We start from the raw sequence: 25,144 nt of genomic DNA, 5'->3' as shown, positions 1-25,144 counted from the left end.
ATCCCTGTGATAAATCGGATTACCTACTTCGAGTTTGTTTTGAAGTGTTGAATGGGGCACAACACGCGGAGCGTTCTTCCAGTGGAAGCAGACGCTAAACCACATAAGGTTTCAATAACAAAAGAATGAGAAACTCCCTCAAACAAATTGTCGAAGGCCCCCCCTCTCCTCCCTACCGGTATTTGAGCGCAAGCCGGCTGGTTTTACTTGATGCTCTGGCCGGTCTCTTGTCTCCAGCGCTATGCTACCCGTGGTCCAGAATAACAGCAGGTTGGGCCGCCTTCTTTCAACGCCCTACGTCACATTCAGCTTCCTAGTTAACGAATTCAAATAGAATACAGCCCCATCTTCCCGCAACACTGACAAGGTCAGCGACCAAGGACCACATACCACATCACATTTGGGGATAGACCGCGCCTATATTCGCAAAAGGTAATATGCGTTTCCTGAAAGTTGTCCGTGATGAAATAAATAATGCTTACGAAACTCCGAACAGCTGCCCGTGCGTTCACGATTATTATTTTTGTCCTACAATGATACGCTTTGCTTCGGCATTTAGAGAGCTGCTTGGTCATAGGGACAACAATAGCCTACACCACGTAGGCTACATGCTTTGTAAAACAAACAATAGGCTGGATTTTGAATTACATTATGTTTCAGCTTGAAATGTACATATATTGTGCGTAATCACGGAGTTAACCAAATGTGGCACCGACACAGACATGTTATTCGTTACTCTTATTACTCCCAGTATTGTGTGAATGATGCTTATAGACTACATTAGCCTAGATAATTATGAATACTTATTTATGTAGGCCCAGTGTAGACTATGATATGCATATTTGGCTGGTTCCATCCGGTTTCTATCAACAGCACACGCACACAGCGTATCAGACTACACGGATTAGGATCTACACGCAGGTATTGCATCATAGTTTGAGGCATCACTGATCAGTAGGTCTACTATACATCTCTCTTCTCATCCCGTCCGTCTCGATGTCTTATATGATGTAGCCATTTTCCCACTGAGATGACACAGTTACCAAATCATACTAGTCTATTATTATCTAAGGATCTGATGTGAAGGTTTTTCGTAAGCAGGTTTGGGCCAAGCAGAGGATGTTTCACTCTCCGGGTCAGCTGGTGGGCTTTAAATATAACATCGGTCAGTCACATTTGGTCTATCTTTTTTCCACCTTGACTTGATATAGCACGAGATAAAAATGTTTTTTTTTACAAAATGACCAGCGAAGTCTGCCTGGTTCTTGGGTAATGCAAGATGTTATGGGAAATTGGGCAATATATGGCTTGCATTGTCGAAAGAAATGTAGACAAATAACAGTGGGCCATAGATTTGGCTATGTGCACATACTGATTATGAATTAATACTGCACTTCAGGGGCTTTGGCGTTCCTCCCCAGGTCATTACTTTGCTCTGTGGTAGGCCTATTGGATACGTTTTGGTACTGGCGTAGGCTGGTTCTGTCTCTGGTATTGGACTACTTTTTTTGGGTTACTAAATACAGGGTAATATGTAGACATTGCAGACATGAGAAACCTTTGTAACATTGGTGTATTGTAACCTACACAGGGGCCTCTCCACTTTATTGATCCACCACTTCATAGTTGACCTGACAGATGGCTAGGAAACATTCAAATCCCAATATAAATGGTGCATTCTAGTGCGCTAGTCTATGTAGCTAAATAATACATGGATGGTTAGCTTCAAGCTTAGCTGACTCATCTCCACAGCCCTTTGTCATCTGCCTCTTAGCCTCGCCATCCATCTGGCTTCCCAACCCCTCTGGAGATAAATCAGTTTTATAGACGGCCATCTCACAGGGGAAAGGGTTTCTCATTGTGACTAAAACAAGCAGTGACCAGCCAACCATCGTCAGCAGCCCGTAGGCCATCTTTCACTGTTGTGATTTGGGTAACATGACCTCTGACTCGATCCTAAATACTGGAAGGTTGTCATAGCCCTCAAGCCACGTTCATTGTCTGCTCTAATGTGTTTCACTGTTTTCATGTAAACTAAAGCAGTGTTCTCCCTGAGCATGTGGGTAGAAAATCAACCCGTAGGACTTCAAAGTTGCTGAGGTTTTAACACTTAGGTGTTACAATAATTCCCAAACAAGTTTGTGGTGTTGACATAGTATTTACGAAGCTGTTGTTATGATTATTGTTGTGTACACAGTAGTGATTGGGGAAAAATCGATACAGTTACATTTAGCAATATTATTTTGGACAAATATATAGATATAATGCTGATTTTCTAATCAGCGTTAGCTAGTGCTAGTCAGCTGTACCTGTGCCAAAACTCTGGTTTTGTTCATCCTTAAGCTTGTTCTCCATCTTCTTTTTAAATATTGAAACAACATGTTTCCAGCACTTTTATTTCCCTGACTAATCAAAACTCATTTTCTCATGCTCTCTCTTGTCTCTATGCAGTGAGCAATATGTTCCCATATGTTTGCAAATTTGGAACATCAAATCGCAATAAAATCTCAGTATCGAATCGCAATACATAAGCAGCTTAAATATCGTAATAATATCATGACGTGAGCTCCCTGGCAATTTCCGGCCCTAGTATACAATCTATTATGCTGTTCCCGTTGTCCAGTTTTCGTGCTTTTGATGTTTAATAAGTGCTTGTGTAACAGTGTAGGTTCCGTCCCTCTCTTCGCCCCAACCCGGGCTCGAACCAAGGACCCTTGCACACATCAACAACTGACACCCCACGAAGCAACGTTACCCATCGCGCCACAAAAGCCGCGGCCCTTGAAACGCAAGGGGAAACCCTATTCAAGTCTCAGAGCGAGTGACGTCACTGATTGAAATGCTATATTAGCGCGCACCACCGCTAACTAACTAGCCATTTCACATCGGTTACACTTGCACGATTCAATATGAAACAGTTTCTGGTGTACAGTATATTAGGCATACAAATGCCTTAGATGTATACCGTGTAATATGTCAGCTGGAGTCAGGTATGTATTAGGTTGCATACCTTCAGTAAGTCCCTAGCCTGGCACAAGAACCCTTGATCAACAATGTGGTTTAGGTGCTGCGTCCAGCGCTCCAGTCCCATGGTGCTGTAGTAGAATACAGGGAGGGAAGTGGAGCTCAGACTCTAATCCCCTGTGAGTGGTTGAGCAGTCCTCTACAGCCGTAGCTTATCAAAAGAAGTTGTAAGAGACAGTTCATGTTCGGTCAGAGCTTTTTCTCCAGTTATGGATGTCCTGTTTGGCGTTTATGTAGCCTAACCCTTACTCAGTGGTCCCCTTTGACCCCCTCTCAAACAAATACTTGGATTAAATGTCCCTCAAATCAATGTAAGCTAATGAAAAAATGTTTGTTGTAGAAGAATGTAGAAGAATCATCTACACCCCGTTATCAAACTACTAAAACTTTACACTTAAAATGTGTGGTGTACTATGTAATGTTTTCTCATACCATTACTTAGGCATTGACACTGCAGAACATATTTGCATGGATAAATAGTGTAGGTTCTTCGTACTGGCTGTACTTGATGTTGCTCCGGGGCCATGACACTCTGCCTAGACAGAAATCAACACTTGTTTTAGCTCACCCTGTGCGCCAGGAGGGCAGAGTTGGTACTTAAAGACCAATGGAACGGTTCCAAAAGTTAACACCACCTATCTGGCACGCTGGGTGAGCTAAATCAAATCGCACCTGCTGACTACGCACAGGCACCGCTCAAGGCCTTCCATGGTAATTAAAGGTACTTACTTAGCAGCTGAAGACATGTCTAATAAGTAGTCTAAGTGGGTGTGGTTAGCTGGTAGATGGTAGATATGGCACCACCCATGCATTTGAACAGAATCAGCTCGGTAATGGGTTAACAGAACCTTTAGTATAAGGCATCCGGTAACACTTTACACCAAGTTGTTCTCATACCTGTGTAGTAACTTGGTATTTACTCTTATAATGCCATTATATTAACAGGTATATTGTTGCTGAAAATATCTCCTTATAGCCCTAAATGTGGTAGATAGACTTATTGTGTGCTTTGCCATTACCAGTTGTTCATGTAAGACTATTTTCTGGGCGTGTTGCCATAGATGTTAGAAAGCAGAAACTACAATAATAGGGTATCAAACACCTATTGATTATTTTCATGGAAAGACCCCTGACTGCTGGGCAGGGTGTGTCTATTCTGGCTGTCAATGGCCCCATTGTCTCTCTGTAGTCTTTCTTCTATTGAGAAACCATGGAGGTTGTTGTTCCTGGTGCGTCTTTACTATACAGGTCTTCAAAGAGGACACTGTGTACTGGATCACTGTTTCTGGTAGATTACTTTCCATCTTGATGAATGTTTATGTCAACGTTGAATCGTTTTGTGTGAAGTGAGAGTTGGCAGTTGTGGTTAATGATGAGCTAGTTGTAAGGATACACGTTTGCTATAGTACATACATTACTTTAAGGTGACCTTGAGGCCAGGTGCCTGCTTTCGAAAAGGCTACAAGCCCCTTCAACACAACCCTGGCTTACACTTTTGACATGCCAAGTCCTAGAATTAATGTATTGAGAGAATGAGAGTTCATTTGTTTCAACAGTTTGCTTTCGTGCGTAGCCTATATCATTGAAACTGCAATATGTAACTTTTTGGGCCACCTGACCAAATTCACATAGAAATGTGCATTATAGGGCTGTCATTCCTTTTGGGCTCCTGAGTGGCGCAGTGGTTTAAGACTCTGCATTCCAGTGCAGGAGGTGTCACTGCAGTACCTGGTTTGAATCCAGGCTGCATCACATCTGGCTGTGATTTGGAGTTCCATACAGTGAGGGAAAAAAGTATTTGATCCCCTGCTGATTTTGTACGTTTGCCCACTGACAGTCTATAATTTTAATGGTAGGTTTATTTGAACAGTGAGAGACAGAATAACAACAAAAAAATCCAGAAAAACGCATGTCAAAAATGTTATAAATTGATTTGCATTTTAATGCGGGAAATAAGTATTTGACCCCCTCTCAATCAGAAAGATTTCTGGCTCCCAGGTGTCTTTTATACAGGTAACGAGCTGAGATTAGGAGCACACTCTTAAAGGGAGTGCTCCTAATCTCAGTTTGTTACCTGTATAAAAGACACCTGTCCACAGAAGCAATCAATCAATCAGATTCCAAACTCTCCAGCATGGCCAAGACCAAAGAGCTCTCCAAGGATGTCAGGGACAAGATTGTAGACCTACACAAGACTGGAATGGGCTACAAGACCATTGCCAAGCAGCTTGGTGAGAAGGTGACAACAGTTGGTGTGATTATTCGCAAATGGAACAAACACAAAAGATCTGTCAATCTCCCTCGGCCTGGGGCTCCATGCAAGATCTCACCTCGTGGAGTTGCAATGATCATGAGAACGGTGAGGAATCAGCCCAGAACTACACGGGAGGATCTTGTCAATGATCTCAAGGCAGCTGGGACCATAGTCACCAAGAAAACAATTGGTAACACACTACGCCGTGAAGGACTGAAATCCTGCAGTGCCTGCAAGGTCCCCCTGCTCAAGAAAGCACATATACATGCCCGTCTGAAGTTTGCCAATGAACATCTGAATGATTCAGAGGACAACTGGGTGAAAGTGTTGTGGTCAGATGAGACCAAAATGGAGCTCTTTGGCATCAACTCAACTCGCCGTGTTTGGAGGAGGAGGAATGCTGCCTATGACCCCAAGAACACCATCCCCACCGTCAAACATGGAGGTGGAAACATTATGCTTTGGGTGTGTTTTTCTGCTAAGGGGACAGGACAACTTCACCGCATCAAAGGGACGATGGACGGGGCCGTGTACCGTAAAATCTTGTGTGAGAACCTCTTTCCCTCAGCCAGGGCATTGAAAATGGGTCGTGGATGGGTATTCCAGCATGACAATGACCGAAAACACACGGCCAACGCAACAAAGGAGTGGCTCAAGAAGAAGCACATTAAGGTTTTGGAGTGGCCTAGCCAGTCTCCAGACCTTAATCCCATGGAAAATCTGTGGAAGGAGCTGAAGGTTCAAGTTGCCAAACATCAGCCTCAAAACCTTAATGACTTGGAGAAGATCTGCAAAGAGGAGTGGGACAAAATCCCTCCTGAGATGTGTGCAAACCTGGTGGCCAACTACAAGAAACGTCTGACCTCTGTGATTGCCAACAAGGGTTTTGCCACCAAGTGCTAAGTCATGTTTTGCAGAGGGGTCAAATACTTATTTCCCTCATTAAAATGCAAATCATTTTATAACATTTTTGACATGCGTTTTTCTGGATTGTTTTGTTGTTATTCTGTCTCTCACTGTTCAAATAAACCTACCATTAAAACTATAGACTGATCATTTCTTTGTCAGTGGGCAAACGTACAAAATCAGCAGGGGATCAAATACTTTTTTCCCTCACTGTAGGGCGGTGCACAATTGGCCCTGCATTGTCTGGGTTTGGCTGGTGTAGTCCGTCATTGTAAATAAAAATTTGTTCTTAACTGACTTACCTAGTTAAATAAAGGTTCAATTATTGGCCACCTGTGTGCCTCATAGTATAACTTGCAGACTTTTCCCTTTTCAAGAAGAAGCTCCAAAACGTTAATATTACCACCATGTTTATATGTTTTCCCGAAACACAGACTGTTTCTGGAATTCCTGATTTGTTCTTCCCAAGTAGAAAACCAACCCATTCTGGTTCGACACCCAAAACATGCTTTGGTTGAGGTCAAAGTGGCAGTGGAAAATGGTGACATAGGATTTAAAATTCCACCCAGCAGAGTATAATTTCTTAGACCCTCAGGTCTATTCACTGTACCACTACCACATAGTGAGCTCTTTTAATGATGAGCATAGAAATAGCACACCTAGAACAGATCTACCACTTCTTAGACTTGCTTCAATGTGAATTGTATAAAAAAAAGTACCTTTATGTAACTATGCAAGTCAGTTAAGAACAAGTTCTTATTAACAATGATGGCCTACTGGGGAACAGTGGGTTAACTACCTTGTTCAGGAGCAGAATTACAGAATTTTACCTTGTCAGCTTGGGGATTCAATCCAGCAACCTTTTGGTTACTGGTCCAATGCTCAAACCACTAGGCTACCTGCTGCCCCGATAAGCCAACAGGTATGGAAAGCATGTTGTATAGGAACATTTTTTGATTGGGGCCGGGGATGGGCACCTGCAGTATGGCCGGACATATGGCAATGGTCAATAAAAATTGCTTCTGAAAGACAACACAGAGTTTTATAGAGCACTGTAATGGGGAAAATTTCAGATGAATAAAGTTAATATGCAGTTAAGAGTAATTAACACAATACTTAGCATATTTATGAATTTTCTCTTTATTGTATACACATGATTTCCCGTGTTCTATTTGTGACACTCATTTGTGTCACAGGTTGATGGTCACTGAAGTCGTCGCTGTATGTTATGTATTAAACTCATATCTGTTGATAGCGAAGGACGTCAGACTGGAGGTACACTGAGCCGAGGGCACACTGATATTGTATTGATGACCTTATGAGCTGTGTGTGAATTCATCACCCAGTGTCTGGAGGAAAGCAGACACTTACTGTCTTTTGTTGTGACTTTGTACAAGACTCTCTGGCTGTTGTTTAGAGAACATTGGTGCTGTGAGATAAAACGAAAAGGGGTTGGGGGGAAATATGTTTAATCGTCACATACGGTGAAATGTGTTGCTTTAACAGGGTCAGCCATAGTAGTACGGCGCCCCTGGAGCAAATTATGGTTAAGTGCCTTGCTCAAGATCACATCGACAGGTTTTACACCTTTGTCCGCTCAGGTATTCGAACCAGCGACATTTAGAGAATGCGGATTAGACATTTCTCTTGGCTTCTGCTCTGGAGATGTTCTCCCTGAATTCTTATAATCAATCAAAATGATTTTGATTGATGTGATCAATAACTGCTCTCCATTTGTTCACCTGGAAAGTCCCCTTTACAAGCACTCATTTTCTCCCTCTCTATCAATTTATTTGCTCTCCATCTCTTCCTCATGTCTTCCTCTCCCACAGGCTATTCAGACCTACTTAATCAGGTAGTGTATGTTGCTAATGAAAACACTTGGCTCAAATCTTCTTGTCAGTTTCATCCAAGGTGACACAAGATTCCCTGAGGACTAGACTGTCACAGGAGTGGCCAGTACCTGCCTGAAGGTCTTGTGGATACACAAACCAGACTACAGCATGGTGACGTTAGTGACCTCGCAATGCCTGAATGCCATTCATACCTCTGAGCAAGGGCCCAACAAGAAACTTCTACACTGCCTGTTTTACATTTAGGTAGAAGTCAAATGCAGTTACTAGATGTGAGAAAATTTGTTTTTTTTATCATTGTTCTACTTCACCTCTATGACCGTGGCAATTGGTGTAGCTGCTATTTATAAAACCAAAATTATAACACGTCAATGAAAAAAAGTGTGATTATCCGTAATTTGCAAAGCTCAAAACCGCAACCAGCCTCAGCGTGTCTCTATATTTACTCAAATCGTTCTGTCAACGTGGTGCCAAGATAACTCTGAGTAGGTTACCTATCCATTTTCATTTTCGCTCTGCACACTCTATCCCACATAATCCTGTTGGGTGTACCAAGAGACACAAAGCCACCAATCCTGCTCAGCATGTGGCTCATGGGCAGTCAGTCATGTTGCTGCAGGTGGTACATTGTGTCCGTTAACTCAGTTACACGCCTTCTCTGTTTCAGGCCCCATGGTTACTCAACGTAGCTCACCTGAAACAGAACACAGACATGCTCAGAAGTTGTACCCCTTAGTTAGCACAGGTCTAGGATCAGTTTACCTGGGCCATGAATGTCTGAGGGCAGACTTTAGGCAGCATGTCAAGCTATCCCTCAGGTTCGACCTTGGAGGAAGTATCCTTGTGATTTACAAAGGAAAATGCAGACCTACTAGCTTGACAAACTGCCAAACCAAAGACACACACACACACACTATTGTGTTACATGCTCTGATCAGCTTGTCATTGAGATCATTTGATTAGAGGAATGCTGTTGTAGTGGTTGGCTACCTGCCTCTGCATTCTAATTCTAAGGCTCCATTGTCCATTTAACCTTCCCTGAAGTTTAAGGTGACAGGAGAGGTTCGAGCACAGGTAGACCTAAGGTAGGCACACTGTTTGCTCAGTTCAACAACGGGCAAGGAAAGGCGTCTGAAGTGTCTTGTGATTGGCTTAGATGGGACATATCCCTCTGGTTGGGCAGGACTGTGGTTGGTTGTCTCTGGCTGTGAAAGCGTCTGCCCATCCCTCTGTGTCTCAGCTGCTATTCTGTGACACCAAACAGAGGAAAGACACATTACAGAGGACACATGATGACATCATGGGGAGAGGTGGAGAAACTTCCGTGGAGCACAAAGAATGAATAAACTTCTCTTGAAAAACACAAGTAGGCTCATGTCAGTCAAATAGCCTAAACAAACTTGTTTTGTATAGTCACAGAACGTTTTTTTGTGTGACTGTTATCATCTCTTACACTGTGTGTTTTGGTATTTTCACTATACTGTTCAGATTTATAAACCTAAGCAGCTTATGAGTTCTGAGACCCCGTTATGCATTGTCGTCACGTTCAATCAACCAACCCCACTAACAACCCCAGCCAATAATCAGATTAGACATTATTACCATATGGATGTTTGAAAAATAGATAATCTCTGAGTTTAATTAAAAGAGCAACACATGGGAATATGCACAGAGGATTATATATTTGAGTGATTAGCAAAAATTGTAGCTTAAGTTAGAAATGTAAAAATATTGTAAGTCAAACACCTGAACAGAGTGACTTGAAGATGCCCAGAATGCCTGTAAGAATACATTTTCTGTACCACTTCACCCTCCGTTAAGCCCACATGATACAGGTCACAAATACTCATGGTGTATGTTAAATAACAACCGTGTTCACAAAGTCGTGATGAAACAACGCCTTTATTTAGAAAAGCTAGGCTGGAGATATTCCTTACCTAAATAATGTTATGTTTGAGTGTGTGTGTGTCTCAGAAGTTGTGTAGTGTAGTGTTGTCAGATGATTCTAGGAGTGGTGGTTGGAGTCAGGCGCAGAGAGCAGAGGTAAAGTATACAGTCTTTATTTTCTCCGGCAACAAACTGGTCACGCCAAAACAGAAGGGCGCGTAATAATAATGACCAACCCAAAACACAGGGCAAAACGGTCCGAAGAGAGAAAATAAGACGTCAGCCAGCACAAAACACCAAAACACAAAAACATCCAAAATACAACTAGCGAAGCAACTACATTCACAGGCCCACCGTCCTGAGTGGACAACAAACAATCCCGCACAAAAATCCCAACTGAAAACACACATTAAATAAGTCCCCACTAATGACATACACAAAACAGGTGTGGAACAGACAGACAAACTAAACGAAACTGAAACAACGATCGGTGGCAGCTAATAGGCCGGCGACGACGACCGGCGAGCGCCGCCCGACCGAGGAGGGGCGCCACTTTCGTTGGATCCTGTGACAGTACCCCTCCCCTGACGCCGGCCTCGGGGACGGCCCGGAGGGCGAGGCGCCGGCCGATCCGGTCGGCGACGGTGGAAGTCCAACAGCATAGGGGGGTCCAGAACGTCCGCCGCCGGAACCCAGCACCTCTCCTCCGGACCGTACCCCTCCCAGTCCACGAGGTACTGCAGGCCCCCTACCCGACGTCGGGAGTCCAGGATGGCTCGGACTGTGTACGCCGGGCTCCCCCCGATGTCCAGGGGGGGCGGGGGGGCCTCCAGCACCTCACTGTCCTGCAGCGGACCAGCTACCACCGGCCTGAGGAGAGACACATGAAACGAGGGGTTAATACGGTAATACGAAGGAAGTTGCAACCTGTAACACACCTCGTTTATCCTCCTCAGGACTTTGAACGGCCCCACAAACCGCGGACCCAGCTTCCGGCAGGGCAGGCGGAGAGGCAGGTTCCGGGTCGAGAGCCAGACTCTATCCCCCGGGTTAAACACGGGGGCGTCACTGCGGTGGCGGTCAGCGCTCTCCTTGTGTCGTTCGCTCGCCCTCCTTAAACATTCCTGGACCGCGTTCCAGGTCTCCTGAGAGCGCTTGACCCATGCTTCCACCGCAGGAGCCTCCGTCTGGCTCTGTTGCCATGGCACCAGGACCGGCTGATACCCCAGCACCACCTGGAAGGGTGACAGATTAGTGGAGGAGTGGCGCTGAGAGTTCTGGGCCATCTCGGCCCATGGCACGAACTGCGCCCACTCCCCTGGCCGGTCCTGGCAATATGACCGCAGGAACCTGCCCACATCCTGGTTGATGCGCTCTACCTGCCCATTACTCTCGGGGTGGAATCCCGAGGTCAGGCTGACCGAGACCCCCAGCCTCTCCATAAACGATTTCCATACCCTGGACGTAAACTGGGGACCTCGATCAGATACGATGTCCTCGGGCACCCCATAGTGCCGGAAGACGTGAGTGAACAGGGCCTCCGCGGTCTGCAGGGCCGTAGGAAGACCGGGCAAAGGGAGCAGACGGCAGGACTTAGAGAACCTGTCCACAACGACCAGGATCGCCGTGTTCCCCTGAGACGGCGGGAGATCCGTAAGGAAATCCACCGAGAGGTGAGTCCATGGCCGCTGTGGAACAGGGAGGGGCTGTAATTTCCCTCGAGGTAGGTGCCTAGGAGCCTTACACTGAGCACATACTGAACAGGACGAGACATAACGCCGGACATCCTCAGCCAAGGTGGGCCACCAGTACCTCCCCTTCAGGCCCCGCACTGTCCGTTCCACCCCAGGATGACCCGAGGAGGGTAGAGTATGGGACCATCGGATCAGGCGATCGCGAACATCAAGCGGAACATATTTCAGGCCCACGGGACACTGCGACGGAGTAGGTTCTGACCGAACCGCCCGCTCGATGTCCGCATCCACCTCCCATACCACCGGTGCCACCAGACAGGAGGCGGGAAGTATGGGAGTAGGATCGATGGTCCGCTCCTCGGTGTCGTAGAGACGCGACAGTGCGTCAGCCTTCCGGTTCCGGGAACCTGGAATGTACGAGAGAGTGAAGTTAAACCTCGTGAAAAACATGGCCCACCTCGCCTGACGGGGATTAAGCCTCCTCGCTGCCCGAATATACTCCAGGTTACGGTGGTCGGTCCAGATGAGAAAAGGGTGACGTGCCCCCTCAAGCCAATGTCTCCACACCGTCAAAGCCCTGACCACGGCTAACAGCTCCCGGTCCCCCACATCATAATTGCGCTCCGCCGGGCTCAGCTTCTTAGAAAAGAACGCGCATGGGCGGAGCTTCGGAGGAACGCCCGAACGCTGCGACAGCACAGCTCCTACCCCAGCCTCGGACGCGTCCACCTCCACTATGAATGGCAAAGAGGGGTCCGGATGCGCTAGGACAGGTGCATTGGTAAACAGAACCTTCAGACGATGAAAGGCTCTGTCCGCCTCTGCTGACCATCGTAGCCGCACCGGCCCCCCCTTCATCAGTGAGGTAATGGGAGCTGCTACCTGGCCAAAACCCCGGATAAACCTCCGATAATAATTAGCGAACCCCAAGAACCGCTGCACCTCCTTCACAGTGGCTGGGGTTGGCCAATTACGCACAGCCGTTACGCGGTCACACTCCACCTCCACCCCCGAGGTGGAAATGCGATATCCTAGAAATGAGACGGCTCTTTTGAAGAACTCACATTTCTCAGCCTTGACGTATAGGTTATGCTCCAGCAGCCGCCCAAGCACTTTACGCACCAGGGACACATGCTCGGCGCGTGTGGCGGAGCAGATCAGGATGTCATCGATGTACACCACCACACCCTGCCCGAGCATGTCCCTAAGGACTTCGTCTACAAAGGATTGGAAGACGGCGGGAGCATTCTTTAACCCATACGGCATGACGAGGTACTCATAATGGCCAGATGTGGTACTAAATGCGGTTTTCCACTCGTCTCCCTCTCGGATACGCACCAAGTTATACGCACTCCTGAGATCCAATTTCGTGAAGAAGCGCGCCCCGTGAAATGACTCCACTGCCGTAGCAATGAGAGGTAGCGGGTAACTGAAACCCACTGTGATAGCATTTAGACCTCTATAGTCAATGCACGGGCGCAGACCTCCCTCCTTTTTCTTCACGAAAAAGAAGCTCGAGGAGACGGGGGATTTAGAGGGCCGAATGTATCCCTGTTTCAAGGACTCAGTGACGTATGTATCCATAGCCACTGTTTCCTCCTGAGACAGAGGATACACGTGACTCCTAGGAAGAACCGCGTCAGCCTGGAGGTTTATCGCACAATCTCCCTGTCGATGGGGGGGTAATTGAGTCGCCTTCGTCTTACTGAAGGCGATAGCCAAATCGGCATACTCTGAGGGAATGTGCACGGTGGAGACTTGGTCTGGACTCTCCACCGTAGTCGCACCGATGGAAACTCCTATGCACCTACCTGAGCACTCCCTCGACCACCCCGTAAGAGCCCTCTGTCTCCACGAAATCTGGGGGTTGTGAGTGGCTAGCCAGGGGATTCCCAGTACCACCGGAAACGCTGGGGAGTCAATGATGAACAGGCTGAGACGCTCCACATGACCCCCCCACGTCTGCATAACCAGTGGCACTGTGACCTCCCCTACTTGGCCTGACCCTAGCGGTCGACTATCTAGGGCGTGCACGGGGAAGGGGTGGTCCAGCTGAACCAGGGGGATCCCTAACCTCTTCGCTAACCCATGGTCCATAAAACTCCCAGCTGCACCTGAATCGACTAGCGCCTTATACTGGAAGTGAGGGGAAAAATTAGGGAAACAAACGGAGGTGTACAAGTGATCGACAGGGGGCTCTGGGTGTGGCTGGTGCGGACTCACCTGGGGGGCCGAAGCGGTGCTCTGCCTGCCCTCCGAACTCCCGGAGGGACCTCTCCAGCACCGGTCCACAGTGTGTCCTCTGTGTCCACATCGGGTGCAAGAGAGACCCCTCCCTCCGGTCCTCCTCGGTGCAGCCCCCCCTATCTCCATGGGCTGTGGAGCGGGAGGACTGGTAGGCGGAACGAACAGGCCCCGACTGGAACGTCCCCGGGCAGCTAGCAGGTTGTCCAATCTGATGGACAAATCCACCAGTTGGTCCAGAGTGGAGGTGTTGTCCCTACATGCCAGCTCCCGGCGGACGTCCTCGCGAAGGCTACACCTATAGTGGTCTATCAGGGCCCGCTCGTTCCACCCCGATCCAGCGGCGAGAGTCCGGAATTCCAATGCGAAATCCTGAGCGGTCCTCGTCTCCTGCCTCAAATGGAATAGTAGCTCACCCGCCGCCCTGCCCTCCGGGGGATGATCGAAAACCGCCCGGAATCGGCGGGTGAACTCCGGGTAGTCACCCCGGGCCGAGTCTGGACCTTCCCAGACCGCATTGGCCCATTCCAGGGCTCGACCCGTGAGACACGAGACGAGGACGCTCAACCTCTCTTCGTCGGAGGGAGGGGGGCGGACGGTCGCCAGGTACAGTTCCAGTTGGAGCAAGAACCCCTTGCACCCAGCGGCCGTTCCATCGAACTCCCTGGGCGGTGAAATCCGGATCCCGCCGGCACCCGCTTCTGTGGGTGTGGATAGGTGCGTAGGGTGAGGGACCGGAGCTGGTCTGGCTGGGGAGGCACCTCTCTCCCAGCTCTCCAACCGGGCCAACACCTGATCCATGGCCGAGCCTAGGCGGTGGAGGAGGCCGGCATGTTGGGAGACCTGCTCAGCCATGGATGGCGCTTCTGCTCCTGCTGACTCCATAGGTTTTGGTGCGGGATTCTGTCAGATGATTCTAGGAGTGGTGGTTGGAGTCAGGCGCAGAGAGCAGAGGTAAAGTATACAGTCTTTATTTTCTCCGGCAACAAACTGGTCACGCCAAAACAGAAGGGCGCGTAATAATAATGACCAACCCAAAACACAGGGCAAAACGGTCCGAAGAGAGAAAATAAGACGTCAGCCAGCACAAAACACCAAAACACAAAAACATCCAAAATACAACTAGCGAAGCAACTACATTCACAGGCCCACCGTCCTGAGTGGACAACAAACAATCCCGCACAAAAATCCCAACTGAAAACACACATTAAATAAGTCCCCACTAATGACATACACAAAACAGGTGCGGAACAGACAGACAAACTAAACGAAACTGAAACAACGATCGGTGGCAGCTAATAGGCCGGCGACGACGACCGGCGAGCGCCGCCCGACCGAGGAGGGGCGCCACTTTCGTTGGATCCTGTGACAAGTGTAGTGTAGTGTAGTGTAGTGTAGTGTAGTGTAGTAGTTATAAACCATCTGATAAAATCTCGAATTTCAACTATCAGTTTTAGCATAAGATTTAAATAGGCTTTCTAACGTCTTTGTAGCGACGTTGAGTCGCTGTCTTCATTCACGTTTTCCTTTTTTCTTCTGAAAGGTCAACCAATCACAGCACATGGCGACTAGTTTAGCTAATTGCCTGCCGTTGACAGCTGAGATGGGGCTGAATATGAATGAGGCTCCACGGCAGTGCAATCTGATCTGGCCACGACTTGATGAGAGACAGAGACGATATCATTTATTGATGCCACTGCACCATGTTGTTGTCATGGAGCCCGTTTTACAGCCACTCTTGAGATTGAAATGGTAGGTTCTAGTTTTAGTGCTTTTGTGCCCTTCTGGTTTGATTGGAACTTCAAACACTTTCCTCAACTCTTTACCTTGAATAGAGTTGGTGTGCTATGGGCCACCTTTAGACCTATGTGTCTACCTTCATGCTTCTAACCCGCCTAATCAAAGCCATGCCATTCCCCTGTTAAGCTGTATCGTCTAGAGTATGGCTGAGCATGTTTTACTAAACTACGATAATCCCATTTAAATAAGCTTTTACTTGTGATGTTGAAATGCCTTCATAAGCCAGTGGTTGGTTGTGTTATGCCAACGTATGTGAGATCAGGAAAAATAGAATGTTGATTAAGCTCATTGGCTCACGAAGGCGCATATTAATATCACTCATCAGGTGTTGCAGATTGTGTGTCTGGAATGACAGCTGCCTCTTACCCATGAAAGCTCTTGAACCATTTAGAAAGTGTGTATGTGTGGTGAATGTGTGTATGTGCGATCAGAGACATGTTTGCTTTGTCAATAAAGACACGTGATCTTGGTCACTGCTGCCCGTACACCACTCCCCTGTCACTCCACTCTCCACCCATTCTGGTTTCCATTACTCCATTACCTTCTGGAAATGGGAGGGGAAAATGGGGGATGGGGGTGGAGGGGGCTACCCTCAAGGTGAAAAGTGGGTGGGGCAAGAGCTGATCTGGTTTCAGGTAGAAACTCAACCTTGTGACAAGGGTGATTAACTCTGTCAGTGTGCTCACGTGCATTCTGGAGCTGAGATCTGGTCTTATGACCCAGCAGTCAAGAGTTTAAATGACAAAAGGGACATGGCCTCAACCTGTGGGAAACTGATTTTCAGTAGGGCGTGCACTTAAAACATGCCATTGTCAATGTGGTATTGGTGTTAGCTACAATTATCTCGAAACAACCTTTTACCTCTGAATATTGTGCCTAATGGTCCACATAAGTGGCCCACCTTATGTGGGAGAGAATTGTCCACAAGTAGTCCACATATGTGAGTTTTTTTTATAATACATTTTTTATAACTTACATTTTTTATTCGTTTTTCAAGCCTACGTTTACAGTACAGAAATTAATCTTAGAGGGAGTGGAGACGTCATTATCATCATTATTGTCCAGCTCACCTACCCAGAGAGCTTTTCAACGGTTTCTCCCCCTCTTCCTCTTCATATCTCCCCTGTACTGACCCTCTCTTTCCTCTTCCTCTTCATATCTCCCCTGTACTGACCCTCTTTTTCCTCTTCCTCTTCATATCTCCCCTGTACTGACCCTCTTTTTCCTCTTCCTCTTCATATCTCCCCTGTACTGACCCTCTTTTTCCTCTTCCTCTTCATATCTCCCCTGTACTGACCCTCTCTTTCCTCTTCCTCTTCATATCTCCCCTGTACCGACCCTCTTTTTCCTCTTCATATCTCCCCTGTACCGACCCTCTCTTTCCTCTTCCTCTTCATATTTCCCCTGTACTGACCCTCTCTTTCCTCTTCCTCTTCATATTTCCCCAGTACTGACTCTCTCTTTCTTCTGCCTTTTTATATTTCCCCTTTACTGACCCTCTCTTTCCTCTTCATATATCCCCTGTACTGACCCCTGTTCTTCCTCTTTCCCCCTCCAGTAAACAGTGAGCGTTGAGAGCCAGCCGGGTCAGAGATGCCACCCCCTGCCGCAGGCCCCCCAGCAGTGACCCCTCCGGACGGGGGCTGGGGCTGGGCCGTGGTGCTGGGATCCTTCATCTCCATCGGCTTCTCCTACGCCTTCCCCAAGGCCATCACCGTCTACTTCAAGGACATCCAGAAGATCTTTGATTGCTCCTACAGCCAGATAGCATGGATCTCCTCCATCATGCTGGCCGTCATGTACGCAGGCGGTAAGACCAAGACATTAAGTTGGTGTCCAGGTAGTCTCGATGAAGTCGTCTGTCTGATTGGTTAAGACGGTTGGGGTTCTGTATATGTAGTGCCCTGAGTTTATCTTCACCATGTGACCTATCCAGGGAAAACTCAGGCCCTAAGTATGGGGCAAGGTACCTGTACTGATCTTATTGTGTGTCTCCTATGAGAACCTATAACCATCTTTAAATTGACATTCAAGAGGAACACATGGTTTCTGTGACTAGGCATCAGCATATTGTAGTAGTCATGCATCACATTTTCTCCTTCTCAGCATGACTTTACCCCTCACTAGGTTACCCAGTAGGCACCTTGCTTGGCAGTGCCACGCTGGCCATCTGTTAGCGGATGCCATCCTATCCAGTCATATCTAATTGTTGCTGTCAACAGGGTTTGTTGTATCCTAGACCGTTGTTGTGATGACGGTGACAGTGATGGCCAATTGGCCATAGAGAGCCAAGGACACCCAATACCATCCTCTATATGTGACAAGCCTGTACAAGGCACTTGTCCCTCATTAAAATGTTTAGTGTAATTCATTCATATTGAACTCTGAGCAAAAGGGGAGAACAGAGCTTCATCAGCTATTCATTAAACACCTGCTCTCTTGTCCTATGTGTTTGCACCAGCTGTAGGCTGATAAAGCAATTGTCCTTTCAGTGTTTAATGCATTCTTCATTTCTACAAGCAACGGACAGCCAGTGCGGTACATGCTGCTCTCTGGAATAACATGGCGGAAAAACAAATCACGCATCACCAAATATTTACCCCAATCCGAGAGCTGCTTATTGAGGGTGTTTGTCCTCTTGGAAGAGGAAGGAAACAACGCACCTGTTGTTTTCGCACCGCCTGCCGTCTGTGCTGTTGACGCAACTGCCACCTCAACCACGAGTTCAGAGGTCAGACACATACTGAATTCTCCAGGGCAATCATCAGGCAGACTCCCAAACTGATAAGATAGCAGTGCCACTTATGATGCTGATTGGATGTCAATCACAGAGCAAACAAACTGGACATGCTTGCCATATCCTCAAACATCAGGACAAGTCAATGTGTGGCTCTTGCTGATTTCAAACAACAGCAGCCAACCTATTTTTATGACGTACGGCCACACACACATATTAGATACGACCACAAATGCACAACAACTGTAAGTGAAGGCAACTATTTCATATCTTCCTGGATGTTGTGTGTCTCCATAACCCAGGGTGTAACACAGACACTGAGATGAAGGATTAGTAATGATGTTGATGGGTGCAGAAAAGAGCCCAAAGGGAATTATTGTGAAATATTGCACACTATTACATCAGCTATATGGACGCCTACTGCAGATCTCCCGTCCCTCCTCCCTTCTAGCCTGGCTGAGTGTCGCTCTGCAGTGACGTGCTAAAATGGAGGCTGTGTGTGTGTCAGTGTTGGATCAATGTCACTAATCCACACAGAGAGAGGGACAGTTGACCTTGGCTAGGCTAGGCAGCATGGCTACGCACAGTACCATCCTCTGTTGACGGTCAGCACAGCAGAGCTCTCTCACTGCCAGGCACATTAGCCTCAATGCTAACTGAACTGTCCAGAAGAAATATGGCTAGCTAAGCTGTGTTATCAACCACTTATAGAATTCATGTTTGCGTCCTTGCATAACTGCTCTGGAAAACAACTCTAAGTTTCATATATCAGCGCTTTATTCCGTAATGAGAGTGACATTAATGGTATGATGGATTGCAAACATCAGTTTCCTGCATAGTCAGCTATCTCGACGGTTTATCAACCTTTTCTTTTCCAACCTCACAAATCAGGGAGTGGTAGAAAAATGTGTTACACAAACTTCCATTTTTCTGCTGTCAAACTAGCTTTTAGGTCCTGTGAAATAAATCACAGCTGAAAGGGTAAATGACAGGTGTACCCATCCTTTTGGGGGTTTTTGTTTCCATGATTGAGCCCATATTTTGCCTCAAGTCTGGACACAAGCAACATTAAGCTATGGTATCTGATCATGCTTCATTAAAATGTTTTATTATTGAGCCCAATCATATTGGTAGGGTCTGAGATACAATATGTTCAAATATAGCGTGCTCAATGTCAATAGTAGTCTAATTTATTGTCCTTAAAGTTACTGTCAAAACAAACTCCTAATTTGCTTTTGGTAACCTGGAAAGTGTGTCCAGCTATTGCAGCAATTAAACGTTCACTTATGAATTCCTTTTTAAAAGGAGCTAATATGAAACCTCAAGGGCTCCCTCCACTTGGCCTATCCAGGTTTCACCACCAGACTCAGGAGAATACTGACAAGTGCTCTGTATGCAAACGAGGAGGGCTCCTCTCATCAAGGTCGAAAAAAGATTCAAGCAGAGCAAATGAAGTCAGGCGACTTCTTCCCCAACCTGCTTTTTAAATAGCACCGCTCCCCGAGTCCGACACAGATACGGCACATCTTCTGCTTGCTAATAGGGGCATTATTCTAAAAAAGGGACAAATCTTTCATTACTCTTATCGTTTCTTATTCAATTTACTCTTCCTTTTGTTTAACGTCTGTCATGAAAGGGGACATTGTGACATGCCATAGAAGCAGAGTCATTCCTCACCCTATCAAGTAATGGAGACCAGAGGTTCAAACATAACAGGACTTTAGAAATACAAAGGATAAAGTTTCCCTCAACAATAACTTTTAGAAATTTGACAAGGACACAATTTAAAAGGAATTGTTTGGACCTGTCAGTTTGATGTACTATCAATGACCATCGAGAGGGTTGAATAAAAGGTTGACCCACTAAAACCAACATCTGCTAAGATTCACTTGCTGCCAGTTGTCTTGTGTTGTAGGCCTCTAAGAAGAAGTTGTGTGGCAAGCCCTTATTGAAGGTAACAAGGAAATGGAAAGTGCAGTGTGGCATAGTAGCGTGGTGCTGGTCGGCCCCACTCAATTCAACTGCGTGTGCACTACCAATATCAAGTGCTTACTGTTACTCATGGAAAATTGTGAATTAAAAAGAAACGGCGCTCAGGGACAAATGGGCCATGGAGCCAAGGTCTTCTGATCACTTCAAGGTGTGTGTGTGTGTGTGTCATAGTTCCTGATTCCCCCGTGCCCCGTCCCCTCACCCCTCTTTTTAGATACGAAAACATTGCATTGCATTGCACTTTCAGAAAATACATCTGGTAATGCTTTAATGCAGTGTAACCAGACCAATTCAAAGGAGTCCATTTACGTTAACCAGTGTTCTCTCACTGTTACATCTGAAACCCATCTATGCCCATACAGTGTGTAGTCATACAGTCAGTGCCTATTATCCATTTCATAAGATAACCGGTTGCCACATTGGGTCTCTGTTTTGCATTAGCATGGCAGCTGTGCCTTGAAAGCTTATGAAACAGAGAGACCCATTGCGTGTCCAACCAGAGCTCAGTTCATTGTCTTCACTCAGCGTGTCGATGATGCTTGACGGGCCTGATCGATTCTGACTCATTCTGTTTGACTAACGCTCTATTAGTTTGGCCCTCAGCTCTCAGTGCAGCCTGTCCAAGGCTGACAGGCACCCATTGGTTAATTGTCTAAGTGCTGAGTTATGTCCAAGACCTCACCTGCACTCTGTGTCATTGGTCTTGCTGGTCCAACAGTACATTTATTGCTTGTCATGATGGGATCTCTGATACATGTGTAGCAAAGCTGGAAAATAACAGATGTTTTGTCAATGTGCTCTGTACTTATTGACAATAAGGTATTTTTTTGTTTGACAACTAAGATAATGCTGTGTTATAGCCATACCTTTGTTACTGATCTCTCAATACAGCCTTCGCCCCCTTAAGAATACATGCAGAACACACAACACGATGTTGTACATTGTTTACCAGTATCAACAAGGTCTTGTTACAGTACTTCTATTTCCAGAGCCGTGAAGTTTCATGCTGTCTTTCAACGCTAACAAGCTTAAATCATTAAGTAATCACTACATGATTACCCTAGTCTATTACAGGCTGAATGTATGGGTTGGTTGAAAGACCATGTTTTTAGCATCTCAATTGTTTCTCTTCCAGGTCCCATAAGCAGTGTACTGGTAAACACATATGGCTGCAGACCTGTCATGATCATGGGGGGAGTACTGTCTTCTATCGGGTTGATATCAGCTTCCTTCTGCAACAGCGTGGTGGAGCTTTATGTTTGCATCGGTCTTATAGGAGGTAATTCCGATCAAATCCATTTCAACTCATTCAGAGTTCATTTGTTTATAGTGTCAAACTCCTTAAGTGACTGGTTGAAAATAGGCCTACAACTGATTTGGAGTTTTCCATTCTGTCTTTCACAAAGGTCATAGTAAAAGACTATAGATACATTACAAGAGTACAGCTAAGCTTGATTTGTCAAATCATTTAATAAACACAGTATGGCTACTTGAAGAAAATGTGTATTATTCCGAATGTGTACTTATCAGATAACTATCAGATAATTATCTTGTTAGAAATGTATGATCTTTTTAACTCTAAATCATATTATCCTCTCTCCTCACAAAGGCCTGGGCCTAGCCTTTAACCTTCAGCCAGCACTGACTATGATTGGCAAGTACTTCTATAAGAAGCGTCCCATCGCTAACGGAATAGCCATGGCCGGTAGCCCAGTGTTCCTGAGCAGCCTAGCCCCTTTCAACCAGTACCTGTTCAACTCCTTCGGCTGGAGGGGCAGCTTCCTCATCCTGGGGGGCATACTGCTCAATTGCTGTGTGGCTGGCTCCCTGATGAGGCCCCTGGGACCACCGCTGGGCAAGATCAAGAAAGATGAGGAGTTGGTCGTTGCCAAAACCGCCACCAAGAAGAAGGAGACGACCACTTGTTTGGGGACTGTCAACAAGTTCATTGACCTGTCGCTTTTCAAGCACCGCGGTTTCCTCATCTATCTGTCGGGCAACGTCATCATGTTCTTGGGCTTTTTCTCGCCAATCGTCTTCCTGACGGCCTACGCCAAGGACATAGGCGTGGACGAGTACTCGGCCGCCTTGCTGCTCTCCATCCTGGCCTTCGTGGACATGTTTGCCCGGCCCTCCATGGGGCTCCTGGCCAACTCCAAGTGGATCCGGCCCAGGATCCAGTACTTCTTTAGCTTCGCCGTGCTCTATAACGGGGTGTGCCACATCCTCTGCCCCCTGGTTGAGAGCTACACAGGCCTGGTGGTGTACGCCGTGTTCTTTGGTTTTGCGTTTGGCATGGTCAGCTCGGTGCTGTTTGAGACCCTGATGGACCTGGTGGGGGCTCAGAGGTTCTCCAGCGCTGTGGGGCTCACCACCATTGTGGAGTGCTGCCCTGTCCTCATTGGTCCACCGTTGGCAGGTATGTCACTGATCTCTCAACTCATTACTACTTAATTCATTTGTGAGACATTGTTTACTTTTTAAGCAGTTGATATGCCAAAGGAATAAATTAAAGTCACCCAATTATTGTTTTATGAAGCGCTATTGCTTAGTAATCATTCACTTGGTTTGATCTTGGTTATAGAGTTTGCTGATTTAGAGTGGAAAAGCCATATTACGTTTTGGCATTCTTTTAATATGTGCTTATTTGTCTAATTACAATAACAACAAATGGAAAGTTCATTCTGTGATTATTGGTCCTTGACAAAATGCTTCATTTATTTGACATAATGTCCTCATTAAAGATCAGTAGACATGAAGAAACTGATAAAGGCATATTTGGAAATGCAGAACATAGCAATATGACAGACCTTCATCACTCAATAAAACATTTTTAAAAAATGTACAAAATGTAATAACATTTACCCTTTCTGTGCTCTTATTTCCAGGTAAACTGGTGGACATCACCAAAAACTACAAGTACATGTATTTCTGCTGTGGGGCTGTGGTGATCATGGCCAGTATTTGGCTGTTCATCGGCAACTTCATCAACTACAGACTCCTGGCCAAGGAGCGCAAGCAGGAGGAGATGTACAAACGGACTGAAACCGAGGACCCTGACAGGGACCAGGACCAAAAGGAGACAGACGGGGACGCCCAGGCATTGGAGGACATGGTAGACCCCAAAGATGAGGACGCCATGCAGAGGGAGACCAACATCTAGAGCCCCTCCCTCCCTCCAGCCAACCACACCCCCCTCCACCACCCTCACGTCCCCCTCTGCCACTATCAAACTGCAGACTGAGCTCAAGTGGGGTGCCTCCTGGTCTTTTACTCTCCAGGGTTCCGCTCGGGTGCCTCCCCGCAGGGGCCCCTCTGTTTCAGAGGCACTCAAACTGCCAGAGTAACAACGACAACCATGTCGTGGGATACTGCGAGGCGTATTGCTGGAGGAAGGGGTGACTGCCCTGACTACTACTCAAACATCAGACTAGCCGGAGATAATGGTGTAAGATACAGAACGCATGTTAGGAGGCCACAAGGCTTGGAATATGAGAAAGAAGCTTTGTCGCATATCTAGGAATCTGTGAAATGCGACCCGTCGACAGAAATCTTGTACTGCTCATGTATTTAGCCTGTGCCACTAAACCTACCACACCAGCAACCCAATTCAACTGTTCTGATTGAAATCAACACAGGTTACTATCCCAGCTTCCTATGCTGGGAGCTGACATGCGAGGACACATAATGCATGTTAGTACCAGGGTTATGGTGAGAGACAGATATCATTGCAACACAGGAACAGAGATGAGTTCATGGTTTGGTGGCTCCAGCGACCATGTATTATACTGTCTTTAGCGCACTGTGTCCGTTGTGTTCGTTAGCTAAACCTGCACAACTGCCATGCTTCTAATCTAACGATAACACACCCGCTGTTTTATTCAGTATTGCATATTGCACATGGAGTCCGTATACGCTGCACTACTTCTAAACTGGCCATGTTTAGGCCTCATCCAAAACAACAATGAAACAAATGCAATTTAATCATATTTAATGAGGTTGAATGTAAATTAGTTTTATTGGCTGTATTTTCAATGGCCTTATTAAGAATACTTGATATTCACAATCAAAATCATCTAGAAATGTGCATACTGCTGGTTTATACCAAATAAAGAATCCATGAGCAATATAACCTATTCCTAGCCATTGTATTGATGTACGTATAAACAGGGATATTCATTTGTGTAGTCAATGGTCATTTCTGGGAGTAGCTGTTTAACTTTCACCAATGATACATTGCCTTATGTAAAGAATGCAACTAAGTTGTGTCATAGAAACAGTACCAGTCAAAAGCTACTCATTCAAGTGTTTTTCTTTATTTTACTATTTTCTACATTGTAAAATAAGAGTGAAGACATCAAAATGATGAAATAACACATATGGAATAATGTGGTAACCAAAAAAGGGTTAAGCAAGTCAAAAAATATTTTATATTTGAGATTCTTCAAAGTAGCCACCCTTTGCCTTGATGACAGGTTTGCACACTCTTGGCATTCTCTCAACCAGCTTCACCTGGAATGCTTTTCAAACAGTCTTGAAGGAGTTCCCACATATGCTGACCACTTGTTGGCTGCTTTTCCTTCACTCTACTGTCCGACTCATCCCAAACTATCTCAATTGGGTTGAGGTCAGGTGATTGTGGAGGCCAGATGACCTCTCCTTCTTGGTCAAATAGCCCTTACACAGCCTGGAGGTGTGCTGGGTCATTGTCCTGTTGAAAAAAAAATGATAGTCCCACCAAGCGCAAACTAGA

General features: G+C 46.3%; 1 protein-coding gene across 1 annotated transcript; it reads left to right on the top strand.

Moving 5' to 3' along the window:
• Window positions 1-265: 265 nt before the first annotated feature.
• LOC115180370 (monocarboxylate transporter 2-like) lies at window positions 266-24,518 on the top strand. Its single transcript, XM_029742419.1, has 5 exons — window positions 266-432; window positions 17,221-17,472; window positions 21,527-21,670; window positions 22,001-22,810; window positions 23,280-24,518. Exons 2-5 carry the CDS (start codon window positions 17,256-17,258, stop codon window positions 23,552-23,554), a joined length of 1,446 nt encoding a protein of 481 aa, XP_029598279.1. The 5' UTR covers window positions 266-432; window positions 17,221-17,255; the 3' UTR covers window positions 23,555-24,518.
• Window positions 24,519-25,144: the final 626 nt, after the last annotated feature.

Source organism: Salmo trutta, chromosome 40 (genome assembly GCF_901001165.1).
Source record: "Salmo trutta chromosome 40, fSalTru1.1, whole genome shotgun sequence".
NCBI classification, from domain to species: domain Eukaryota; kingdom Metazoa; phylum Chordata; class Actinopteri; order Salmoniformes; family Salmonidae; genus Salmo; species Salmo trutta.
Note: the sequence above shows the minus strand (reverse complement) of the source record. Positions and strands in the feature narration are given on the sequence as shown.

Bases quoted from the DNA above. Each gene is read 5' to 3' on its own strand.
- LOC115180370 (XM_029742419.1), top strand. From the start codon at position 17,256: ATGCCACCCCCTGCCGCAGGCCCCCCAGCAGTGACCCCTCCGGACGGG. The intron at 21,671-22,000 runs GTAATTCCGATC...CTCCTCACAAAG, and splicing joins TTGCATCGGTCTTATAGGAG to GCCTGGGCCTAGCCTTTAAC. The intron at 22,811-23,279 runs GTATGTCACTGA...TCTTATTTCCAG, and splicing joins CATTGGTCCACCGTTGGCAG to GTAAACTGGTGGACATCACC.